At 56.2% G+C, this 21,198-nt stretch overlaps 1 protein-coding gene across 2 annotated transcripts in view; it reads right to left on the bottom strand.

Annotated features, from left to right (window-relative positions):
* Nucleotides 1-4,838: 4,838 nt before the first annotated feature.
* ATP2A3 (ATPase sarcoplasmic/endoplasmic reticulum Ca2+ transporting 3) overlaps nucleotides 4,839-21,198 on the bottom strand; it is a 33,963-nt gene continuing 17,603 nt past the window's right edge. Inside the window, exons 12-21 of one of the 2 annotated variants that reach the window (XM_032497956.1) lie at nucleotides 20,744-20,869; nucleotides 19,406-19,624; nucleotides 18,960-19,295; nucleotides 17,003-17,223; nucleotides 15,922-16,124; nucleotides 15,240-15,325; nucleotides 10,545-10,678; nucleotides 9,971-10,088; nucleotides 9,327-9,444; nucleotides 4,839-6,260 (exon numbers count right to left, since the gene is read on the bottom strand). In XM_032497956.1, coding sequence (XP_032353847.1) covers nucleotides 6,244-6,260; nucleotides 9,327-9,444; nucleotides 9,971-10,088; nucleotides 10,545-10,678; nucleotides 15,240-15,325; nucleotides 15,922-16,124; nucleotides 17,003-17,223; nucleotides 18,960-19,295; nucleotides 19,406-19,624; nucleotides 20,744-20,869 — 1,578 coding nt within the window. In that variant the 3' untranslated portion in view covers nucleotides 4,839-6,243. Of the gene's footprint in view, nucleotides 6,264-9,326; nucleotides 9,445-9,970; nucleotides 10,089-10,544; nucleotides 10,679-15,239; nucleotides 15,326-15,921; nucleotides 16,125-17,002; nucleotides 17,224-18,959; nucleotides 19,296-19,405; nucleotides 19,625-20,743; nucleotides 20,870-21,198 lie in introns of both variants that reach the window. The other variant, XM_032497955.1, reaches the window with a different exon arrangement.

The following is a 21,198-nucleotide window of genomic DNA, read 5'->3' as shown; positions in this document are numbered from 1 at the left end:
GCAGAGAGGCAGGAGGGCTGCTCCCGGTCCAGCTGCCTGACACTTCCTGAACCTGTGGCAGGACACCCACCCTGACCTTATAGGCCATCTTCCATCCACCTGTCCCTCTGGGTCCCAGCCTGGTCTGTCCCCAGTCAACCTCAGTGTTGGGCTTGCATCTCCATTCTCCCACCTCTCTGATCCTAACTCCACCTCTACCTTCCCTGAAACCAGCACGGGGGGCAGGTACCCCAACAAGACAAGGGCCACATCTGTTACACATCAGCTCTGGGCTCCCAGAGACCAGCAGGGAGAGCCTGGCATCATGCTGCCTGGGTGAATGCCTCTTGCTGCCTATGGGGGCCTGGGTATGTTGCCTCACTCCCCGAATCTGCTTCCTTATATGTGAAATGGTGGCGATAATGGAAGTTTCCTCAAATTGAGGCACTGTTGCACTTGGGGTACAGCTCCTCTGCAGCCCGTGCCCTCAGCCCCAACCAGGCCCTGAGGCAGGGCTGGGCCGGGGCAGTTCCTGTGTTAGCTCTCCGAGCACCAGAGCTGGAGGCCTCCCCCAACCTCCCCCTCATTTAGCAGATGAAGAAATTGGAGCTCAGAGAGGAGAAATGAATTGCCCAAGCTCACCCTGTGTGGTACAGGAGGCCCCAGTTTGAAGCAGGAAGGCCTCCCTGGCCCTCTTTCAACCGAGGCTGGGTGTCCTCGGGGCTCCCTTCACACCCCCTGTCCAAGCTGCCTCACCCTGAAGGCTGATAGGAGGCTTCTTTCTGGCAGGCCTTTAGCTGGGAAATCACTCTGGGCAGGGAGCCAGGCCCCGGGGCTGGGAATCCCAGCCTCCTGTCTGAGTAGAGCCGCTTGCTGGACAGAAGGGGGCTTCCACAGAGGGCAGGCCAACGGCCCCTTCCTGCTCCCCAGGCCAATTCCTGCAGAGTTCCCAGCAATCTCAGGCTCAGCTGTCTGTCCGATGATGCTACCTTCAAGAGGGGCTGGTGAGAATCACGTCCTGAGCTTTTCCAAGAAAAATCCAGAGATGCTGGGAGCCAAAGCTGTGGTGGCCACATCCGCTTGGCCTGACCTTGACCCCAGACAAAAGAGCCTGTCCCCTTCCCAGCTGACCTCATGGCCCTTGGAATAGCAGACCCGGGACAGGAACTTCTTGCCATGGGAGTGGGGTGGATGCTGACACTGTCAGAGCATCTCTGTGTCCCTATCCACCATCCTTCTCAAGACATGCACACCACACTCGGAGGGTGGCAGGGACTAAATGAGCGGGAGAAGGGGAAGGAAGAAGGGAGGAAGGAGGGAGAGGGGTGAGGAGGAAGGGAGGGAGAAGGGGGGTGTGGGGAAGTCAGGGAGTCATTCTCCAATCTGTATCTGTCCCTTTCACATCATCACCATGTCCTCCACCCCCTCCTCTCCCTCCTCTCTCCCTCCTCCTCTTCCTTCTCCAGGGAGCCAGGATTGCTGACGAACAGATGGACCAATGGACAGACAGACTTGCTTGGAGCACACACAGGTGCTCCTGTCACAGCCTCGGTTCTGACCCTGACACTTGGAAAACAGGATGCCCCAGAGGACAGTCTCTTTCGGGGTTGTTATCATAACCGAAAAGTGCCCAAAATAAAGAGAAATAAAAGCAATCACATTTCTTTCTCCAAATACCCTTCCTTGAGAATATCTCTGCCAGAGTAAGGCCGGAAGCTCCCCCGATTTTCATTGGTTCTAAAATGCATGGACTTTGCTTTCCCGCCTTTGGCCCCGACTTCAGCATCCCCAGGGACAGACTTCTGTGTTTGTTCTAGGCATGTTGGGGAGTGAGGGAAACCGGGAATTCTGCAGGTTTTTCTTTAGAGCAGCTACATGATACAGGTCCGAGAATTCCCATTTCGCAGGTAAGGGACACCGAGGCTCTGAAAGGTGAGTGCACTGCCCAAGTCACACAGCAAGTAGCTCCCATGTTTGCTGGTGGCTCGGAAGGAGGCTCCCCAAAGTCTGAGATCTTGGACCAGAGCCCACCCCAAGACTCCAGTTCTTAAAACCCGCCAGACCTGCCTTATAAGCCCAAAGGCCGGATGGCCGGCTCGGGTACTGAGCCAGGCCTTGTAGGGAGACAAGGCAGTGCTGCCAAGCACTCGGCCCCAGGATGGCCTCCCCTGCCTGGCTAAATTTAGTGGCTCTGTGAGCGTGGAGGGTGCCCGTGCCTGTCCTGGAGGCCAGCCTGGGCCCTCAAGGGGGTCGGCATAGGCTCCAGTGGGTCTCCTTGGCCACTCAGGGTCCCAAGGTTGCAGGGGCCATGTCTCTGCCCATAGTGGGGTTCAGTCCAACCTCCCCACACCATCTGGGCCAGACTTGGTGTCCCAGGGACTCACCCAATGCCACACAGCCTCTCAGGCTGGCTAGAACAGGGCCCTGGGCTGGCCCAACTGGACTGTCTCGGGGAGGCTGGGGGAGAGCAGGCATCCGTGGGGAGGCCACAGGAGGGGCTCGCAAGCCGGCTTCTCCCACTGCCTGGACCTTGCATGGCTCTGGATTCTTTCACCCAACTACGGACCATGACCCGGCTGGAGCCCCCCTGCCCGAGTGTCCGAGGCATCACACACCCCTGGTTCCCCTCCATCCTTCTGGGCCTTTTCCCCTTGGTCCTCAGCCTCTTCCTGCCCCACTTCCTGCTGGTGCTGCAACCGCTACACCCACAGCAGCCGCGGGCCCGCCACCTCTGGCTCCTACCTCTTTTCACTTTTCTTCTAAATCAAACTGCACTAAGGTATAATTTACATGCAATAAAATGTACCCATTTTAGGCATACAGTTTGATGAGTTTTGACAAAAGCATGCAACTACCCTCCCCCACCCAATCCATCACCCTAGAATGTTCCCTCCCGCCCCTTTGCTGTCAATCTTTTCCAACCCCCAGCCCTGGCAATCACGGATCTGCTCTGTTGCTACAGATTGGTTTTGCCTCTTCTAGAACTTAATGGAGGTAGAATAGCTCAGTAGGGGCTCTTTTCGATTCTGGCTTCCTTTACGCAGCACCAGGGGTTTCAGCATCGTGCATTCTGTGGCATATATGAGGATGCTCCTATTTATTGCTGAGGAATGTTCTGCTGTACGGACATACCACAGTTTGTTTATCCTTCCCCTGCTGATGGGCATTTGGGTTGTTTTCGGTTTGGGGCTATAATGACTAAAGCTGCTATGGACACTCGGGTTCAGGTCTTCATGTGGACGTACGTCATTTTCTATTTTCGCCCTTCCATTTCTCCTAACGCGGCCCCAAGGAGGGGTCACTCTCACCCCTGTGAGGGATGCAGTGTGTGGCGGGGATAGGGGCACAAATCCAGGCCTCTGGAAGGGGCAGGGGGAGGCTATGCTGTCATCCCCGAGCCAGTGATAAGTGTGCCGGGGCTTTCCCTGGAATTCCCTCCTGGGCCAGTGGCCGTGAGGTAGGAAACCTCTGTTTACCTTGGCCGCCCCATCCTGGCCTGTCGGGCTCCGTGCTGCAAGCAGGACAAGGCCGGGCTTGGGCAGGCCTGGGTGGGGGTGGAGGCAAAGCAGGCCTGGCCACAAGCCCCAGAGGCTGCCGGGGGCACTGGAGCCCGCCTGCCCCCGCAGGAACCCCCCAGGCCCATCTCAGCACCTTGCGCTGCCTGTCCGTCAGGATGAGGGCCAGCTAGATGCTCAGGCTCTCGGAGGCCTTCTGGCTCTTCATCAGTAAAGCGGAGCCCTACCCTCTGCCTGGTCCATCTCACAGAGCTGGTTGAGGACCCTGGCATGAGGTGTGGGAAAAGGCTTTGTGACCTGAGAAATGGTATAGGTGCATCTTGTACTGGGGGAATCCCTCTGCCCATCCCTGGCTCCCACTGCAAGCTGTGGGTCAAATCCTCTCTCCCAAATAAAACCTGGGAGCTCCTAAGAGCAGGTCCTGTCTCCTCCGGTCATGGCTGGCTTCCTGGACGGTCCGTCTACGCATTGCCCTGGGCCCTGTGCTCAGAAGGACCCCACACTTGGTTTATTACTCTGCTGCCACCATTAAGAAATGCTTAATTTTTGAACAAGAAGCTCCACATTTTCATTTTGCACTGAACCCCTCAAATATATAGGTGGTCCTGCCTCTGGCTGCATGGACAGGGCCCGCATCCCCTTCCCAGGGCAGCTGCGTAGAAGAGATACAGAACTTCTGTAAGTCTCCCTTCAGAAGAGGAAACGAAGGAGGTAGGGGGACTAGGCTCTTCCCTTCCCAGAGCCCCCACTCCCGGAGGGCAGGGCCACGTGGGCAAGTCAGGAGTTAATGTCAAGCAGCCTCATGAGGCCCCAAGGCCCCAGGACAATGTGAGTTGAGGGAAGCCTCAGGGAGGCGCATTCCAGCTGGGCCCCAAAGGATGGAGAACGAGGTGGAAGGCATCCTGGGATCCAAGGAGGAGAGGAAAACAGAGCAAGAGAAAAACCTTGGGGAGGTGCGGTACCCATGGAACAGCCAGGGCTGGGGCCCCTCCAGGCTCCAGGGGCACCTAGTCACAGACCCCTCCCAGCCTGTTTTCCTGGAATCATTATGTGTGTAAAGGGCTTTGATCACGTGAACAAACTGTCAAGTGCTGTGCACGCGAGAAGGCAGTCCCGCCTCTGCTACTGGGATGTGGCTCTGGATGTCAGTGCCTCCCTGGGGCCTGGTCAGAGGACAGGATCCCCAGCTGGCTGGCGGCGTGGGAGCCCCAGAGCTTTGCTCACGGCTCCTGCAGTGGTGGGGTGGGGTGGGGGGTTGCACAGGTGGTGGGAGCACCCAGGTAGACATGAGGTGGTGGGGCAGAAGGGAACAGCTCTCCAGGAAACAGACTCTGATGGCCCTCGTTGCCCTAGACACTCAAACTTTATTTCTCTGCCCAACAGCATGTCCGCAAGTGGGTACAGGGCCCTGCCCTCCTCAGATCCCCCTGCCCCCAGCAGGAAAGACAAGGAGAATCTCTGGGGGCAGCGGGTGAGCCCCACAGAACGGGGAGCCCATCTGTGTGTAAGGCAGGCTGAGGGGGCTCTTGATTCTGGGGCCCAGGGCAGGGATGTGAGTCTTGATTTACATATAAAACAACCACTGTACGCTCTCCAGGAGGGGCAAGGATGCAGCCATTTCCTCACTGCCTTCTTCTGCGCCTAGCTAATTTTTGCCAAAGGGGAAAAGCTGAGTTAAGACATTTCTGTCCCTCCAGGCTCTTTTCCTATCAACGGTCATGATCCATAAGCACATGCTTTCCTCCAGCAAGGAGGGAGGGAGAGGAAGTGCCCTGGGTAACTAACCATGCTTAGTGACACCCTTTCAGCTCATGGATGAGTGGGGTGAGGGGCACAGAGCAAGGCCAAGAGTCCAGAGGACTCAGAACCACCCAGCTGTGCAGACCTCGAGATGGCGGTGCACCGGGTGGGCTGTAGGGCACAGTGGTCAGGGGCCCAAGGACGTCTTGGGGCTCAGGTGCCAGGGACACGGAGGCAAATCCGTCCTCGGCTTGGCAGAGCGGGCATCACAGCACAGAGCTGGCACATCTCGTTTGCTTGGACAGGGAAACCTGGGTCTGGGAGCGCGCTGAGCTCAGGCAGGCGGGCTGGCTGGCTCCCAGGGGAGGGGGTCCTTGCTCAGCCCCCACCCCCCACTCTTGTGTCCCTCTCTCTGACATATAAACAGAAACAGGCCCCACACATATAAACAGAAGCAGGCTCAAGCCCTCAGGAGCCGGCTTTGTGGAGGCAGAGTGGAGGGGGCTGTCTGCCCTTGCTGTGCACAGCTGGGCCCAGATGTCCCCTCCTCACCCTGTTGACCAGGCCCCAGACCAGGCACTGAGAGAGAGGTCCAAGAGGGTCCCAGGAGTCCTCCGTCAGTGCAGAAAGGCAGGTCAGCAAGTAAATGCCCAGCTGCTGAGCACGGGGCAGCAGGCTCCAGAATGTGCCTGTGGCTTTGGGGGTGGGGGCTCCGCATCGCTGGTTCTGCCACGAGCTCGGGCTTCTGGGCAGGCCCCTCCCGGGCTGCAGCTCCTGGGCCAGAGCTTCAGGGACGAACTTCCCAGGAAAGCCCCAGAGACATGAATTACAGAGCCCCCAGGCGATGCGAGTGGGGACAGGGACCCTGGGAGGGGGCCTGGGGATGGCCCTTCGGACCGTGGCCAGGCCCAGTGAGTAAGCGGGCGAGCGTGGAGGTGGGGCAGGGGTGGGGGCATGCTTGGGCACTGTCACTCTGAGGTACATGGAGACTCCACTCCGCTCCCGACACTCACTTCTGGCCCTTTTCTTCTGGAAGAAAAACCGAGAGCGTGTTAAGATGTATGTATGAGAGCATACGTCCAGGCAGGCCCATCCTTCTGACCCCTTCATCCTCCACTTCTCCCGGGAGAGCCCCACTCCCCCACAGCATCTCTCGATCAGCCCCCAGCCCGGCCACATCCCCCTGGATGTCCCTGGGGCTTCCTTCACTTGAGTGACCTGTCAACCCTCTCCATCCCTGACCACCCGATGATGATCCTTCTCTTGGTTTCCAGTTTGGGGGACCACTACCCACCATCATAAGGCCCAGAAACCAAGGCTATCCTTGACACTTCACCCGTCCCACATACCCAGGCCTGCTGGTTTCACCACCTGCATCTCCCGAGCTCATTTGGTCCTCTGCTGCCCCCGCCAGGCCTCAAGTGCCCTCGGTCCCACCTTACCTGACCTCCCCATCACTCCCCTGTCCCTGGCGTCACACTCAGATCCAGCCCGTCATTCCCTTTGATGGCTCTCCAACTGCCATCAGAATAAACTCCAAGCCCACCCATGTCTGGAGCCTCCCAGATCTGTCCCCACCCAGTCTCTCCAGGCCTCCCCTCCCCTCTGTCTAGCCCACAGGCCTCCGCCTGACGGCTCCTCAGCCACACCTGGGCAGAGCCAGGAGGTGGGGCAAGAGGAGCCCCCCACCCCCCTGGGCTGACCCAGCATCCACAATCCTCTCCAGGACACATCCCTCGTAAATCACGGGGAAGCCATGAGCATCAGGCCTCAGCAAAACTTCCCTAAAAGGCCACCAGGCTGGCTTGGGAACGTAACAGGGTCCCCTGTCTCACTCCGGCCCTGTCTGCCTTTAGGAGGCCCAAGGGACCACAGCCTCACGAGGCAGAGCTGTCTGGGCTGCCAGTGGGCGCACTCCACCCCACCTCTCAGATGTGGCCACAGATGTCCAGCCTATGTCCATCCTGTGGGTTCCACAGCCACTCCTGACACCAGAGTTCCCCAAACCCCGCTTTCAAGCCAAGTCTCACTGGGAGCATAGTCAACATGTCAGGGTAACAGTGGAGGTGGGGGCGTTGCCCAGGACTGGCTCACCCTGGGCTGGGCCTCAGTGACTCCTTGCCAAGACCAGCTCAACAAGGCCCATCAGCCTCCCTGCCCTTCCTCTCGCCGCCATCTGCCCTCTGTGGTCAACCCAGCCCCTCCCAGGCTTCCACCCTTCTGCGGCTCCCACTTCCCTGAGGATAACATTCAGGATCCTTACCTTGGTGTCTGAGGCCCCTGCCACAGTCTGGCCTCACCTCTCTACCCTGCACTCTGAGCCCCAGCCCCACTAGAGAGGCCAAGCCATGCCAGCCCAGCCCCTTCTCCACCAGGCCCAATCTTCCCCTTTCAGACCTCTTCTAGAGACTACCCCCAACCCCAGCCCTGTAGGGATTGCTCCCTCCCCAGCCCTTCCAACCTGTCCCGGCCTGCCTGCCTGCGAGGGGCCTGCTTCCCTCCCCCTCTCTGGGCTGGAATCTGCCATCACTGAGCAGTCAGTGCTGGGCGGTGCCCATTCCCATTGGCTGAGAAACGTTCTAAGTTTTCTCAAGAAAATGTGCTCGATGGTCCCCAAGACCTAGGCTCTTCCCATTGGCTGAGAAATGTTCTAAGTTTTCTTGAGAAAATGTGCAGAATCTCTTGGCAGCTGGGGTCACCAGGGAAGGCTCTCGAAGACATGAAGCTGTCCAAGCCACCCACTGTCCAAGCCGCCCACACCCCCAGGAAGCCAGGCTCTGCAGGTGGAGTTACTGTGGTCAAGGCTAGCCAGTGGCCTTTCCGGTGGACCACCTCCATGCTCCAGCCAGAGCTGGGGCTCCTGTGGGTGGAGTTTCGGGTGACAGAGCCATTTCCACCCTTCGCCTCCCCAGGAGTGTCCGAGGGTGGACCAGAAAGGACCACACAGAGGGCAGAATGCCTTGTCCAGCTCCCTCCTCCTCCCCACCCATGGGCTCCAACAGGCCTCACTGAACACCTACCTCCACCCTCAGCTGGCCCCCTTTCCCCTCGCCATGTGTCTGGTCACCCTCTGGACAGACCCGTGGTGGGCCAGCTTCTCCACAGAGAGGAGGCCAATTGTTTTGGCCTTTTTAATAAGATAAAATATTTGCAGCTCCCAGGAGGGCTGGCCAGCGTGGGAGATGGGGACTGATTGCCTGCCTTGGCCCCTGCGGAATGACAGGCACGTGATCTATTTATAACACCCCCCTCAAGGCACCCTCCCCTGGTTTGAGGATACATTCCTGCCAGTGGTGGCCCTCAAGGACCCAGCTGCTCCAGTGCAGGCCTCAGCCATCTCTGGGCCTAACCCAGGCCCTCCTTAGCAACCTGGCCATGGGCCTACTGCCTTGGCACAAACTCCCAGGAACAGAGTTTCTCGCCCCTGCTTCCTCCTATCTGGGCAGCTTGGACAGGGAGAACGATACTGCCTCCCTTGCTCTGGGGAGGTTCAGAATCGCCCACTCTCTGAGCACCCTGCCCCATGGATGCTATACCCCAGCCTGCTCCTCCACACGCTGCCCCTCACCTGGACCCCTGCCATGCTGTCCTCAGGCAAACCCAGAGCTGTGAACTCAGAAACAGAGAACTGCCCCCTTCCACCCACCCACATCAAAGAGGCCAACTTGGTGTGGTCTGGAGTCTGGGAGGCCATCAGCGGCTGCCCACTCCATGCCCAGGGAGGCTGTCACAACAATGCCTGGATAAAGACAGGCCAGGTTCAGAGAAGTCAGCAGCCAAGGCCCAGAGGAGGGCACAGCAGGCCCAGTTGTGCAGGGTTGGTGGCAAGTGAGGGGAGCAAGCAGCGGGACCCTGAGCAGTGCTCCTGCTGGCCGCTCAGTAAGCCCAGGGCCCCGAGCCCTGCAGACACCAAGGGTCACAGCCACCAGACCCCACCTGGCAATTAACACAGCCTCCACTTGGCAATCCAAGAACACCTCCCCCTGTACAGACTGAACCCGGATCCAGCCCGCTGCAGCCTGGGAGCAGGGGTAGGCAGAGAGGCAGGCTGGAGGCCAGGAGGGTGGAGAGGGTCTGGGGCCTCCCACTTACCATCCACGTGCTTCCGGGACAGGTACTTGAGGGCCTCATCAAGCAGGATGACAGGCAGGGAGATCTGGAGCACCACCACCCACTGGCGCCCACTCAGCGGGGTCACTTGGAATATGAGCTGGGGCAGGGGAGGTTTGGTTAAAGGAAGGACTGCCCAGAGCCCCCACAATCCACCGCTTCATCCACCCAGGCCGCAGGGGACTCTTCACAAGCACATCTAAGATGCCTCTCAAGGTCTCACCTCCAGATCTTTGTCTACCCTGTTTCTTCTGCCTGAGGTGCCCTCCCCTGCCCTCACCCGCAGGACCGAATCCCTCTGTTCTGTTGGGAAGTGGGAGGGATTCTGCACCAGGAAAGGGTGTAGTCTTTCCACCTGCCCAGCTCTGGGAGATTCCCCACCTCTTCTGTTCCTCAAGTCTTTGTGGGGGGGGGGGTCCCAAAGTGGAGAACACATCTAGGGGACAGCGGCTGGCCAGGGTCCTGACATAGGCTGCATTTACTAAGCACCATCAGATCTCCCTCCACCCCAGCCCCCAGATGGTTTCCATCACAAAGGGGCCCAGAAAGGTCCAGTGTCAGAGGAGGATTTGGACCCTGTCACCCCAGGAGCCAGAGAAGGGGAGCGGGGCAGGACAGTGACTCACGGGCAGGGGTGGAACAAGCAGGATGAGGAAATGCAGGGCCATGGACATGGCCACAGCCGCCAGAAGCCAGGGGTTCAGCCAGGGAGGCATCCGCAGCAGCGACTGGTTCTCCGAGACGCTGCCAAGGGCACAGGGCGCTCACCTGGGGCCAGGATGCGGGCAGGCCCTGCTGTGGTCACCCCCCAACCCCGTGGAGATGTGGGGGAGGTCTGAGCCTCAGCATTGCCCTTTAAGGACTGGAGCGCTCCTGGGAGGCCACTGCAGCCCAGAGGACTGTGTCATTGCTGCTCACTCAGTCCCCAGGAGCCTGGACCCCCTTTCGCTGTCCCTCAGACCCAATCCTGGCCCCTCTATTTCTTTAGACCCCAATTATGTTTCCCTTTGTCCTCTGGATCTCAATTCTGGCCCCCACTGGGTCTCCCTCTTCCGGACTCCTCTGACCTTCAGGCCCCAATCCTGGACCCCGTGAACCTCAGACCACGATCCTGGACACCTCTGACCCTAATTCTGGACCCTGACTGACCCTCAGCCCCCATCCTACAACCCCAGATCCAGGGCCCTATGCCCAGCCCACCTGTTAAGGGCGTTGCACATTTCAATGGTCACCAGTACAGACAAGGCCATGGTCGTGGGGAAGCGTGACTCAAAGACCTCGCAGTCAGTGCCGGCAAAGAGCGGGTTGTCCTCGGAGCACTTCAGGAAATTCCTCTGAGGGCACCCAGGTGGGGTTGGGAGGGGGTGGGGAGAACAGAGGTCAGAAGCAGGGCCAGAGCATGGGAAGAGGGAAGCCTTGCCCCACCCTCCCTCTCACCCACATCTGAGGACTCAGTATCACCAGCTCTGCCACAGGGAGGGCTCAGGGAGGGGGGCTCGCTCACCCAGGATGGAGACAGAGAGGCTGCACCATGCCAGGGAGAAGGGCAGACCATTCTGGGCAGGGGTGTGGTGAGACAGAGGGAGAGTAGCTGGCATTAGTTTGGGGAGGACGGCAGGGAGCCCCGGAATCAGGGGATGGGACCCTGAGCACTGGAGGAGCAGGAGTGGGCGTGGGGATTAACTGAGACCACTGAATAAGTAAATGCATGTAAAAACCAGTCAGCAAAATTCCACTTGACGAGAATTCACCTTTGGTGGCAGACGAGGAAGGCTACTGGGGCCTCAGTCACTACTATTAAATAAAATTCCATCCTTCCCTCCCTCCATTTCTGCCACTGAAATCCAGCTCCACCAGCCCCGCCCGTTGCTTATGACGCGGCCCAACATATGCCAGGTGCAGAATTAACAAGGAGCTCTCTTCTCCATAGCAAAGGAAACCATAAATGAAACAAAACGACAACCTACAGAATGGGAGAAAATTTTTGCATATGAAACCGACAAAGGCTTGATCTCCAGAACATATAAGCAGCTCATATGACTTAACAAGAAAGAAACAAACAACCCAATCCAAAAATGGGCAGAAGACCTAAACAAGCAATTCTCCAAGGAAGGAATACAAATGATCAATAGGCACATGAAAAAATGCTCACTATCACTAATTATTAGAGAAATGCAAATAAAAATTACAATGAGGTATCACCTCACACCAGTCAGAATGGCCATCATTCAAAAGTCCACAAATGACAAATGCTGGAGAGGCTGTGGAGAAAAGGGAACCCTCCTACACTGCTGGTGGGAATGCAGTTTGGTGCAGCCACTGTGGAAAACAGTATGGAGATTCCTCAAAAGACTAGGAATAGACTTACCGTACGACCCAGGAATCCCACTCCTGGGCATACATTCAGAAGGAACCCTACTTCAAAATGACACCTGCACCCCAATGTTCATAGCAGCACTATTTACAATAGCCAAGACATGGAAACAGCCTAAATATCCATCAACAGATGACTGGATAAAGAAGATGTGGTATATTTATATGATGGAATACTATTCAGCCATAAAAACCGACAACATAACTCCATTTGCAGCAACATGGATGCTCCTGGAGAATGTCATTCTAAGTGAAGTAAGCCAGAAAGAGAAAGAAAAATACCATATGAGATCGCTCATATGTGGAATCTAAAAAAAAAAAGAACGTAAATACAGAACAGAAACAGACTCATAGATATAGAATTCAAACTTGTGGTTGCCAAGGGGGCGGGGGGTGGGGAGGGACAGACGGGGATTTCAAAATGTAGAATAGATAAACAAGATTATACTGCATAGCACAGAGAAATATAAAAGATCTTGTAGCTCACAGCAAAAAAAAATATGACAATGAATATATGTATGTTCATGTATAACTGAAAAATTGTGCTCTACACTGGCATTTGACACAGCATTGTAAAATGACTATTACTCAATAAAAAAAAGTTAAAAAAACAAACAAACAAAGAGCTCTCGGGGCTCTTGATAAGGGAAGTGGCCCTCGCCCCTGCAGCCCCAGGGGAGTTTTCTTCCTGTCCATAAGCCTCACTCACAGAATCTGCTGTGATAAGATGCTGAAACGAGGGCACTCGTGAGAACTTCTGTCTTGTTCTCTTCTGCACCAAGGGGATAAATGTGAACATTCATCACCATTAAAAGGCTCTGTTCTCCAACAATATAAATCTGGCCTCTGGAGTCTCATCAGAGCACAGAGATCCTTTAAGCTAAGGGTTTAGAATAGGGGCCACGTGCTGTGAAAATAGCCCTCGAAGAGAAATCTGTAAAAATACATCCCTGATTTTCTTACGCAGCATCAATGCGGGAAAGGGGCTCTGTCAGCCAGAAGGGGCCGCTAGCACTTTTCTCTTCTTATGCAAGATGAAAAATGATAAAAGACTTCGGCTTGGCTAGATTTCTTATTTTAACAAAGAGATGGAGAATCTTATTTAAATCAACGGTGGGATTTTCTCCAATAAGCCAAGCTCTGGTATTTGGGACAAGTGCACCTTTTCATAGGGCAGATCTGATCATAGGGCAGAGCAAGTGTCCTAAACTTTGAACCCACCCAGTGACCAAGAGGACCAAATGCTCCTGCCGCTTGTGCTACCACCGTCAGGCCCCACCTCCCAGACCTGAATGGTAATGACCTTATGCCTGCATGTACGTGTAACACGGGGCACACACCTCCCACTCGGACACATGCGTGCTTGCATCCTCAAGCACGTGCCCAGGGAAGAAAATGTGAAGGATAGGAACACATCAAGGTGCCTAATTCAGACCTTCTGGGTTTCACCAGTGAGCACCTGCCACGCACGCACTGTACCCCAGGTCATGGGCCACAGTGTGGCCTCCTGCACTGTTCACTAGAAGGTGCTCAGGGCTGGAACTTCTGCCTCACAGGTTCATTGTGAGCCCCAGAGGGAATCTGTTTCTTTGGGTGAGGCCACTGTTCTGCCTCCTCTTTCCCTCTGCCTCCCTGGCTAGTTCCTATTTATCTTCATCTGCAAGCCCTGCTCTGGGATTCATTAATTAACACTTGCATAGCTCGTACTGTGTGCCAGGTGCTGGTCTAAGCACTTTATGGGGACTGACTCTGGTAATCGTCCTGATAGCCCCAGAAGGCAGGGGCTATTATTATCCATTTTATATGGATGAAGAAACCAACAGAGAGATTAAGGAGCTTGTCCAAAACCACACAGCTAGTGTGGGATGGAACTAGGGTGTGAACCTGGGCAGCCGGGACCCAGGATCCACTCAGCTGCCTTTACTCAGCATTCCTCCAGGAACCATGGGGGGCTCTGGGCATCTCTGCTGAAATCCCAACGCCTGGAGCTGAAAAGTTCTACCTTACGTCTAACACTTGACCACCTCCAAGTCCTATAGCCACCTGCCTTTTCTCTGCTGAAGCACTTCTCACCGTGAAATGTGACTGCCCATTTCCACCTCTCTCTCCCCCGCCAGCCTGGAAGCTCTTTGCAGAGGCTTTGCCAGCCCGGTCACTGCCGTAGCCCTAGCAGTTTGTGCCTGCCAAGGAGCTGGTGCCTAACAGCCATTTCTTGACCAAGTGGAAAAATGAGAAACCTGAAGGCAGTTGGGAAGGTGGCACCAAGGGGACTGGGGACTGGCTGGTAGTGGGAGTGGAGTGTGTGTCTAGCCTGACCCCCAGGAGTCTGGCTTCGGTGACCAGGCAGGCAGTGGAACCAAGGTGGAGATGGAGGAGGGGACTGTTTGGGGGAAAGTGACAGATCTGACTTTGGACCTGGTGAGTGCAGTGTGGCTGTGGGACATCCCAGAGGGGGTATCCAGCTGGACATATGAGACTGCCCTCAGAATAACGGTTGATGTGGGTGGAGGTAGTCAGAGATTTGGGCTCCCTAGTGCAAGGATGGTGGTAGGGACAGGGCTGGAAGAAGGCCGCAGCGGGACGGGCAGCACGCGCCCTCTCTCCACCGGCCGCTCCCATAGGAGCTGCGTGAGCAGGGGCTGAGGGCTGGCGGGCACCAGCATTTGGGATGCAGGTCTGGGCTCTGCACTGCCACCAGGAGTGAGAGCCCCATGTGCTCGAGGGCTGGTGGGTGGAGGAAAGCATCTCTGGGCTGCCTCTACCTGGACGTGAACCCCTGAAAGAGCCCTAACGCTGCCCTCGGGGCGGGCAAGACTGTGTGGGCGGGAAGCGGGGCCCCTCCGTGGAGCTCTTCTATCTACAGGGAAGTAGCAAAGACAGGCACACTCAGAGGAAGGAAATGCCGCATCCTGGCAGCTCTCCCCTAAACAGAAACCCGGAATTGCCGTCAAGGCTTGTTCAAGCAAAGATGTGCTGGCTGCTCAGACAGAGGGACAGACTGACAGACGGCAGCTAAGGGGTCTCCTTGCTTGCTTCCAGAGCTGTGCTGAACTAAGCCAGGCCTATGGTGTGCACCTGCCAGCCAGGTGACTTCAAGAGGCCAACGAGTCCCCTCCCTGAGAAACATGGAAGTAGGGAGCCTGGCAGATTCCTTTCCTCCACTCTTGGTTGCCTCAGTTTGACCCTCTGCTTGAAGTTCCACCATTTAGGGGCTCCTGTCTCTGAGCCCTCAATGTTTGGGGGGTTTCCCAATAAAGGTAAGACACTTCTGGGCAGTCAGACCCTCGGTGCCCCTGTAACTGAATGACTGGGAGAGGGAGAAGCCTCTCCTCCAGGCTCCCTGTGGCTCCTGAGCTTGACTCCCGAGGTGGTGCACGTCTGTGTGGGGGTGGGGGTGGGGGGACAGCCTCTGGCCACCCGTGGGGTTCCGGACTCCTTTCCCCTGGAACTCCCAACAACTTGGGCTGTGGGTTCTACCTCCAGAATAACCCCAGCAGGCTCCCTGGCCGTTCCCTTGCTCACCAGCTGGTAGAAGGTGACCTGAGGTCCCTCGGCATCATACAGGAACCACCAGGTGGCGGCAGCCACTGTGGCCAGGCCGACGTACACTGTGGGGAGGGCAGGAGGAAACTGGCTATAGTGGACACCTGTGGTTTTCTGGCATCCTTTCCCCTTCCTAATAATTCCCCGAATCTCTGTCAGGGAACCACTCTCTCCTTTTCTGAGCTCGGTGGTTGGCAGCACCTACCCTCGGGGCCAGTGCTGGGCCCTGATTGGCAGTCAGAATCCGCCATACCCTGGCCACTGTGATTGGCTAGGAGAGAAGCAGGTGACCCAATGTGGGCTAAGGACAGGCCTGAGACTTTTACCCTACTACTGATGGAGCAGTAGGATAAAAGGCTCTCTTGTCTGTTTTTTGGGGGGTTGTAATGCAACAAGTATGAGGGCTGGAGCTGCAGCAACCATTCTGCCACCCCAAGGGGCACCTGCCTGAGAATGGAGCTGAGGCAAAGCCAAAATACGCTAGTGATACTGTCTGAGGCCTGGATCCAGCCATGCCTGAGGCACGCTCTAGTCTTTTCATTTACATGAGCCCAGTTTTTTTTGTTGTTTTTTGGGGTTTTTTTTTTTTTTTTTCTGGCATAAGCCAGGCTGAGTCTTAGGAAGCTCCAGGAATGCCACCAAGGGCTGGGGCTCCACTCACCTCCAATAGCCAGATATCGGAAGAAGAGCCAGCCACTGATGAGGGCCTCGTGAGGGTTCCGGGGCTGCTTCTGCATAATGTCCAGGTCTGGAGGGTTGAAGCCCAGGGCCGTGGCAGGTAGGCCATCCGTCACCAGGTTCACCCAGAGCAGCTGCACAGGGATCAGGGCTTCGGGCAGGCCCAGAATTGCCGTGAGGAAGATGCTGGAACCAGAGTCATGGGCTGTGGCCCCCAGCGAATGGAGGGTCCGGCTCTCATTCACACCCCAGGCCCGGGAGCCCCCCCACCTCGCTCTGCTAGTTCTGATGTGTGTGCCGGAGGGAAAAGTGTATGCACAAGGCTCTGCCTCACAATGGGCCGCCCCTGCCCTCTGGCGCCTGGACAGACCCGCCCTTTAGGCCTCTCCTGTTTAGGACACAGCTCCTCTTTAGGGTGAACACACACGCACACAGACACACGTGGACAACGCATGCCCTAGCAGATACACATTTGTTCACAGACATGTGCAAAAACCTAGCACAGCCCACACAATCTCACAAACTCAAGCAAACACCTACACGCTTGCCCCAACGTGCAGATGCAGAATTCTTACATATCTGGGCAAATGTGCTCACCAGTCCCCACAAGCATCCCTCACTCGTGAACCTAAGTGTGCCAGAATTACACACTAGCATGAACCTCTGTGCTGCACTCATGCCCAAACATGAACAAGAACTCACATGCACACACGTACACACACCTCTCAGGCACACACACACGTACACACACGAACACATTACTGCCCAGAGGTGACGCAAGTTCTCCCATCTTGGGTGGCTCTGAAAGTGGGAAGAAGGTTATGGCTGGAGGGATGACAGGGGACTTCTCAGGCACCACCTCGGGGGCTGGGTTGCATCTGGGCCTCCTGAGAATGATTTGGTGCTCCCATCCCTGCCCACCCTGAGATGGGACTCTGGAAGGCCCAGCCTTAGGGCAGGGTCCCTCCATTCCAGCAGCCCCATCCCAGGAACAGGCACTTCCCCTAGTCCTCGGGACGCAGAGCTGGTCCAGAGGGCTGGAAGGAGGGAAAGCGGGGCCTCACCAGACAACCTCGCCAACATTGGAGGAGATGAGGTAGCGGATGAACTGCTTCATGTTGCTGTAGATGGCCCGGCCCTCCTCCACCGCAGCCACGATGGAGGCAAAGTTGTCGTCCGACAGTACCATCTCCGCCGCCGACTTGGCCACGGCTGTGCCAGAGCCCATGGCGATGCCGATCTCCGCTTTCTTCAGGGCTGGGGCATCATTCACCCCATCTCCAGTCTGAGGACCAAGTTAGGTGGGTTCATGTCTGAGAAAGTTCCCTTCCACCTCCCTGACTCCCCTCAACCTAGCCTACCACCAAGTTTAGGGGATGTCCTCAAGGAAGCAGACAGCTGGACAGAACAAATGGTGAGGTCACGAGCTTAGAAACTGATGTGGGAACGAGGCTAAGGGAAAGGCAAGAGTGCAGACAAGTGCGAAGTTGGGGAGAAGACCAAGTCTAAGGTCAGAGAAGATGGGGAGGTGTGGACGGGGATGAGGGTAGGGGTGAAATGCAGGTGGGATGTGGGATAGAAGATGAAACTGAGGTTGAGGAAAAGCTAAGGTCAAGTCAGGAGTGAGATTAAGGTTGTGGCCCAGGTCAAGGGCCAGTAAGGTGTTGTAGTCAAGGTGAAGGTTGGAGGCAAGGTGAAGAGTAGGGTTAAGAATGGACTCAAGATAAAAAAAAATTAGATTAAGGTAGAGCTCAAGTGAAGGCTATGGTCCATATCAGGAGTCATGTCATGTTAGAGGTTGGAGCTGAGGTCTAGGTCAAAATTCAAGGCTAGATCAAAGTTGAGGTCAACATAAAGTACTGGATTGGGGAGGGGTCAAGCTCAATGTCAGGGATCAGGTCAGGATCCAGGTCAAGACTGGAACCCATAACAGGGTTGAGCTCAGAGTAAAGAATCAGATTAAGATGGTCAAGATTAAGTCAAGGTCAGGGACCAAGTCAGCGTGAAGGTCAAAAACAAGGTCAAGAACAAGTTTACAGTTATCAAATCAAGGCTGGTGCCCAGCTCACTATCCAGGTCAAGGCTGAGCCACACGACAGGATTAAGGTCAAGGTAAAGGACTGGGTTGGGCTGGAGATCAAGATTATAAACTGAGGCCATGTCAGGGGTGAGGTCAATGTCGAGAATCAGATCAGTGTTAACAGAGAGGTCAGCAATCAAGAATGAGACAGAACAAAATGTGAGCCCAAACCAAATGTCCATCCAGAGGGGAATGGATAAAGAGACAGTGGTATATCCACACAATGGGATGCCACTGAATAACAAAAGAGCAGTCATCTACTGATACCCACACCAACACAGATAAATCTTAAAGGAAAGAAGTCGGACACAGAAAAGCACATGTTGTATGATTCTCTTCATGGGAAAATCTAGGACAGACAAAACTAACCTATGATGGAAAAAATATTAGAACAGTGGTGGCCTGATGTGGGAGGGGGCCTGATGCAGAAAGAGCATAAGGGGACTTCATGGGTTGATGGTAATGTCACCTAACTTGGTAAGAGTTTGGGTGACACAGGTGTGTGCATACATCAAAACTCATCAAATGAATGGTCTGCTTAAGACACGTACATTTCACTGCATGCAAGTTTTACCTCAAAAAGGGACAGAACTGGAACCACAAAAAACGTACTCTGTAGAGGATGTATTCCAAAGTGTGCCAGGTCGAAGTGTACTGACGTCAGCAACTTACTTCAAAATGCATTTAAGAAAAGGGGGATTAAGGACAGATGGATGGATAGATGTGTGATAAAGCAAATCTAACAATATGTTATTTGTAGAATCTAGGTGGTGATACCATTTCAATTTCTCTTGATGTTTGAAATTTTTTGTAATAAAATGTTGCAAATAATAACAATGAAGCAGAGGCAGGGGCTGCCGGGTTGTTCTTTCCAAACTCGGTGACAGGTGCTCCCCCGACCCCTCGCCACCTCCCCTCAGGCTCCCGCCTCAGGGCCTCACCATGGCAGTGATCTCGTTAAAGGACTGCAAGTTTTCCACGATGCGGGACTTGTGGGCGGGCTCCACACGGGCGAAGCAGCGGGCTGTGCGGCAGGCTTGGCGCTGATGCTCGTAGCTGAGGTCATCGAACTCACGGCCCGTGTAGGCCTTGCCCACCACGTCCTCTGTGTCCTCGAAGATACCAAGCCGGCGGCAGATGGCCACAGCTGTGCCTTTGTTGTCCCCTGTGATCATGACCACACGGATGCCCGCCTGGTGGCAGCGTGTGATGCAGGCAGCCACCTCGGGCCTCGGAGGGTCCAGCATGCCCACGCAGCCCACGAAAGTCAGGTCCGTCTGTGAGGAGGGGGCAGATGCAAGTGGGCCCCAGGCCCATCCTCAACCTGCCACGTGCCCAGCCACTGCAGACAGATGCACGGCTCCCAGCCCGGGGCCCCAGCACCCACCTCGTACTGCGCAAACTTGCTGCAGTCGTCCAGCTGCATGTCCTCCTTCCTAGGGGGCGTGTCCCGGGTGGCCAGTGCCAGGCAGCGCAGTGTGTCCGAGCCCGAGCCCCAGTCCCGGATCTTGGCCAGGATCTGCTCCCTGGAGGTGGTGTTCAGGGGCACTGTGCGGCTCCCCATGCGGACTGAGCTGCAGCGCTCGATCACGCTCTCGGGAGCCCCCTGCATCGTTGGGGAGGGGGAGGCAACTCCGTCAGTCAGGACCCTTCCCCTCCCTCCTGCCCAGTTGACGAAATTGAGGCCCAGGTATGGGGAAAGGCCACCCAAGGGGAAACACGGCAAGGCACAGACTGGAATCCATTCTTTAAAAACTCAAGAGTGGGAACCTACAGGGCCCACCTTGAAGAAAGCCCAGAGGGAATTGGGGGTCTCCTCCAGCCCACAGCTGAGGCCTACTGCAGCACTTTGTGGGGTAGGGTGGGAATGGCAGCCGTCCTGCAGGCCCCACCTCCCTGTCAGCCTGGCACTACTGGGTCTCCAATTCTGCAGGGTGCTCAGCAGAGGGAGATGGGCTGAGCCCTGCCTGGAGACCAGAAGCAGAGCCGTGCTCAGGATGTGGGGGTGTGGCTCTGGGAAGGTGGTCTTGGGGGTGTCAAGCTCCTCAGCAGCTTTGGGGAGTCTCACCCCAGACCTTGCCCCAAGCTGGGAAGAATCTCTGAATCCTCCATCAGTTCCTCCTCCCTCTCCCCAAAGGGCACTCCAAATTCTCCCAATACAGAAGCTTTTCATTTCAAAAGAGGTTAAAACCCCCCACTGCAGGTGAAGCTGGGGCTGTGATTCCTACTTCAGGTTCAAAATCAGTGATAGGAAGTGCTATGGATGGGGGTCTGAACGGGAGCCGGTTCCTTCCTTCCTTGGGATTCAGTTTCCAAAACACAAAGCACCAAAGTTGGGTGCCAACCACTTCAACACTCCCTGTCAGAAGCAAAAGGGCTTCTGAGACCTTCCACCCTGGCCTTGTCATTCAGATGGGGAGCCCGGGGCCCACAGAGGGGCATGGTGACCCCAAGGTCACACGGCCAGGCAGTGCCTCTCTGTCCAGAGCTGGGACCCTGGTGAGGGGCAGGCCTGGGTATCTGGCCCTGGCTTTATCTGCCCCAGGCCTGGATCCTCCTCCCAGTTCCCCACAGCAGCTGATCACCCTCGTTCTGGAGTCATCACTTTGACAGTGGGCCTCACACCTCCCTCAGCTCCCACCGCTGGTTCTTCAGGGGACTGGAGACCAGGCCCTTCCGGGAACCCCAGGTGTACAGAGGCCCCAGGCCGGCCAGGCAGGCCCACCTTAACAAACATCTTGCTGCCCTGGGCCACCAGGCCAGGGCGGGTGGGCGTGCAGTACACTGACATGGACTTCCGGTCTCGGGAGAACTCCAGGGTGAATTCCTTCTTCAGGAGCTGCTTGATGACCTGCCAGGTCCGAGGGGTAGGCGTCAGGGCGTCTGGGGCAGAGCCAGCTTCCTCACCAGCCGCTTGACCCCATGAGGAGCCTCTTGCTCCCTGTATGATGGTGTCCACCCTCTGCTGACCCTGGCATTCAAGGCCTCCATCTCCCTCTCCAGCCCCAGAAATGTCCCCAAGTTGCCATGTCCTGACCATGCTGTGTATTCCCCAACTCCCAGTCTTTGCCCACACTCAGCTGTTCCTCTCTTTTCTCCCCAGCCCAGCCTCACCAGGTGTCTGAGATCCTTCCTCCTCCCAGAAGCCTCCCACGACTTAGTTCCTCTCTCTCCCTTCTC

This window comes from Camelus ferus, chromosome 16, assembly GCF_009834535.1.
Source record: "Camelus ferus isolate YT-003-E chromosome 16, BCGSAC_Cfer_1.0, whole genome shotgun sequence".
Taxonomy (NCBI): domain Eukaryota; kingdom Metazoa; phylum Chordata; class Mammalia; order Artiodactyla; family Camelidae; genus Camelus; species Camelus ferus.
The sequence above is the reverse complement of the archived record's forward strand: the minus strand, read 5'-3'. Positions and strand labels throughout refer to the sequence as shown.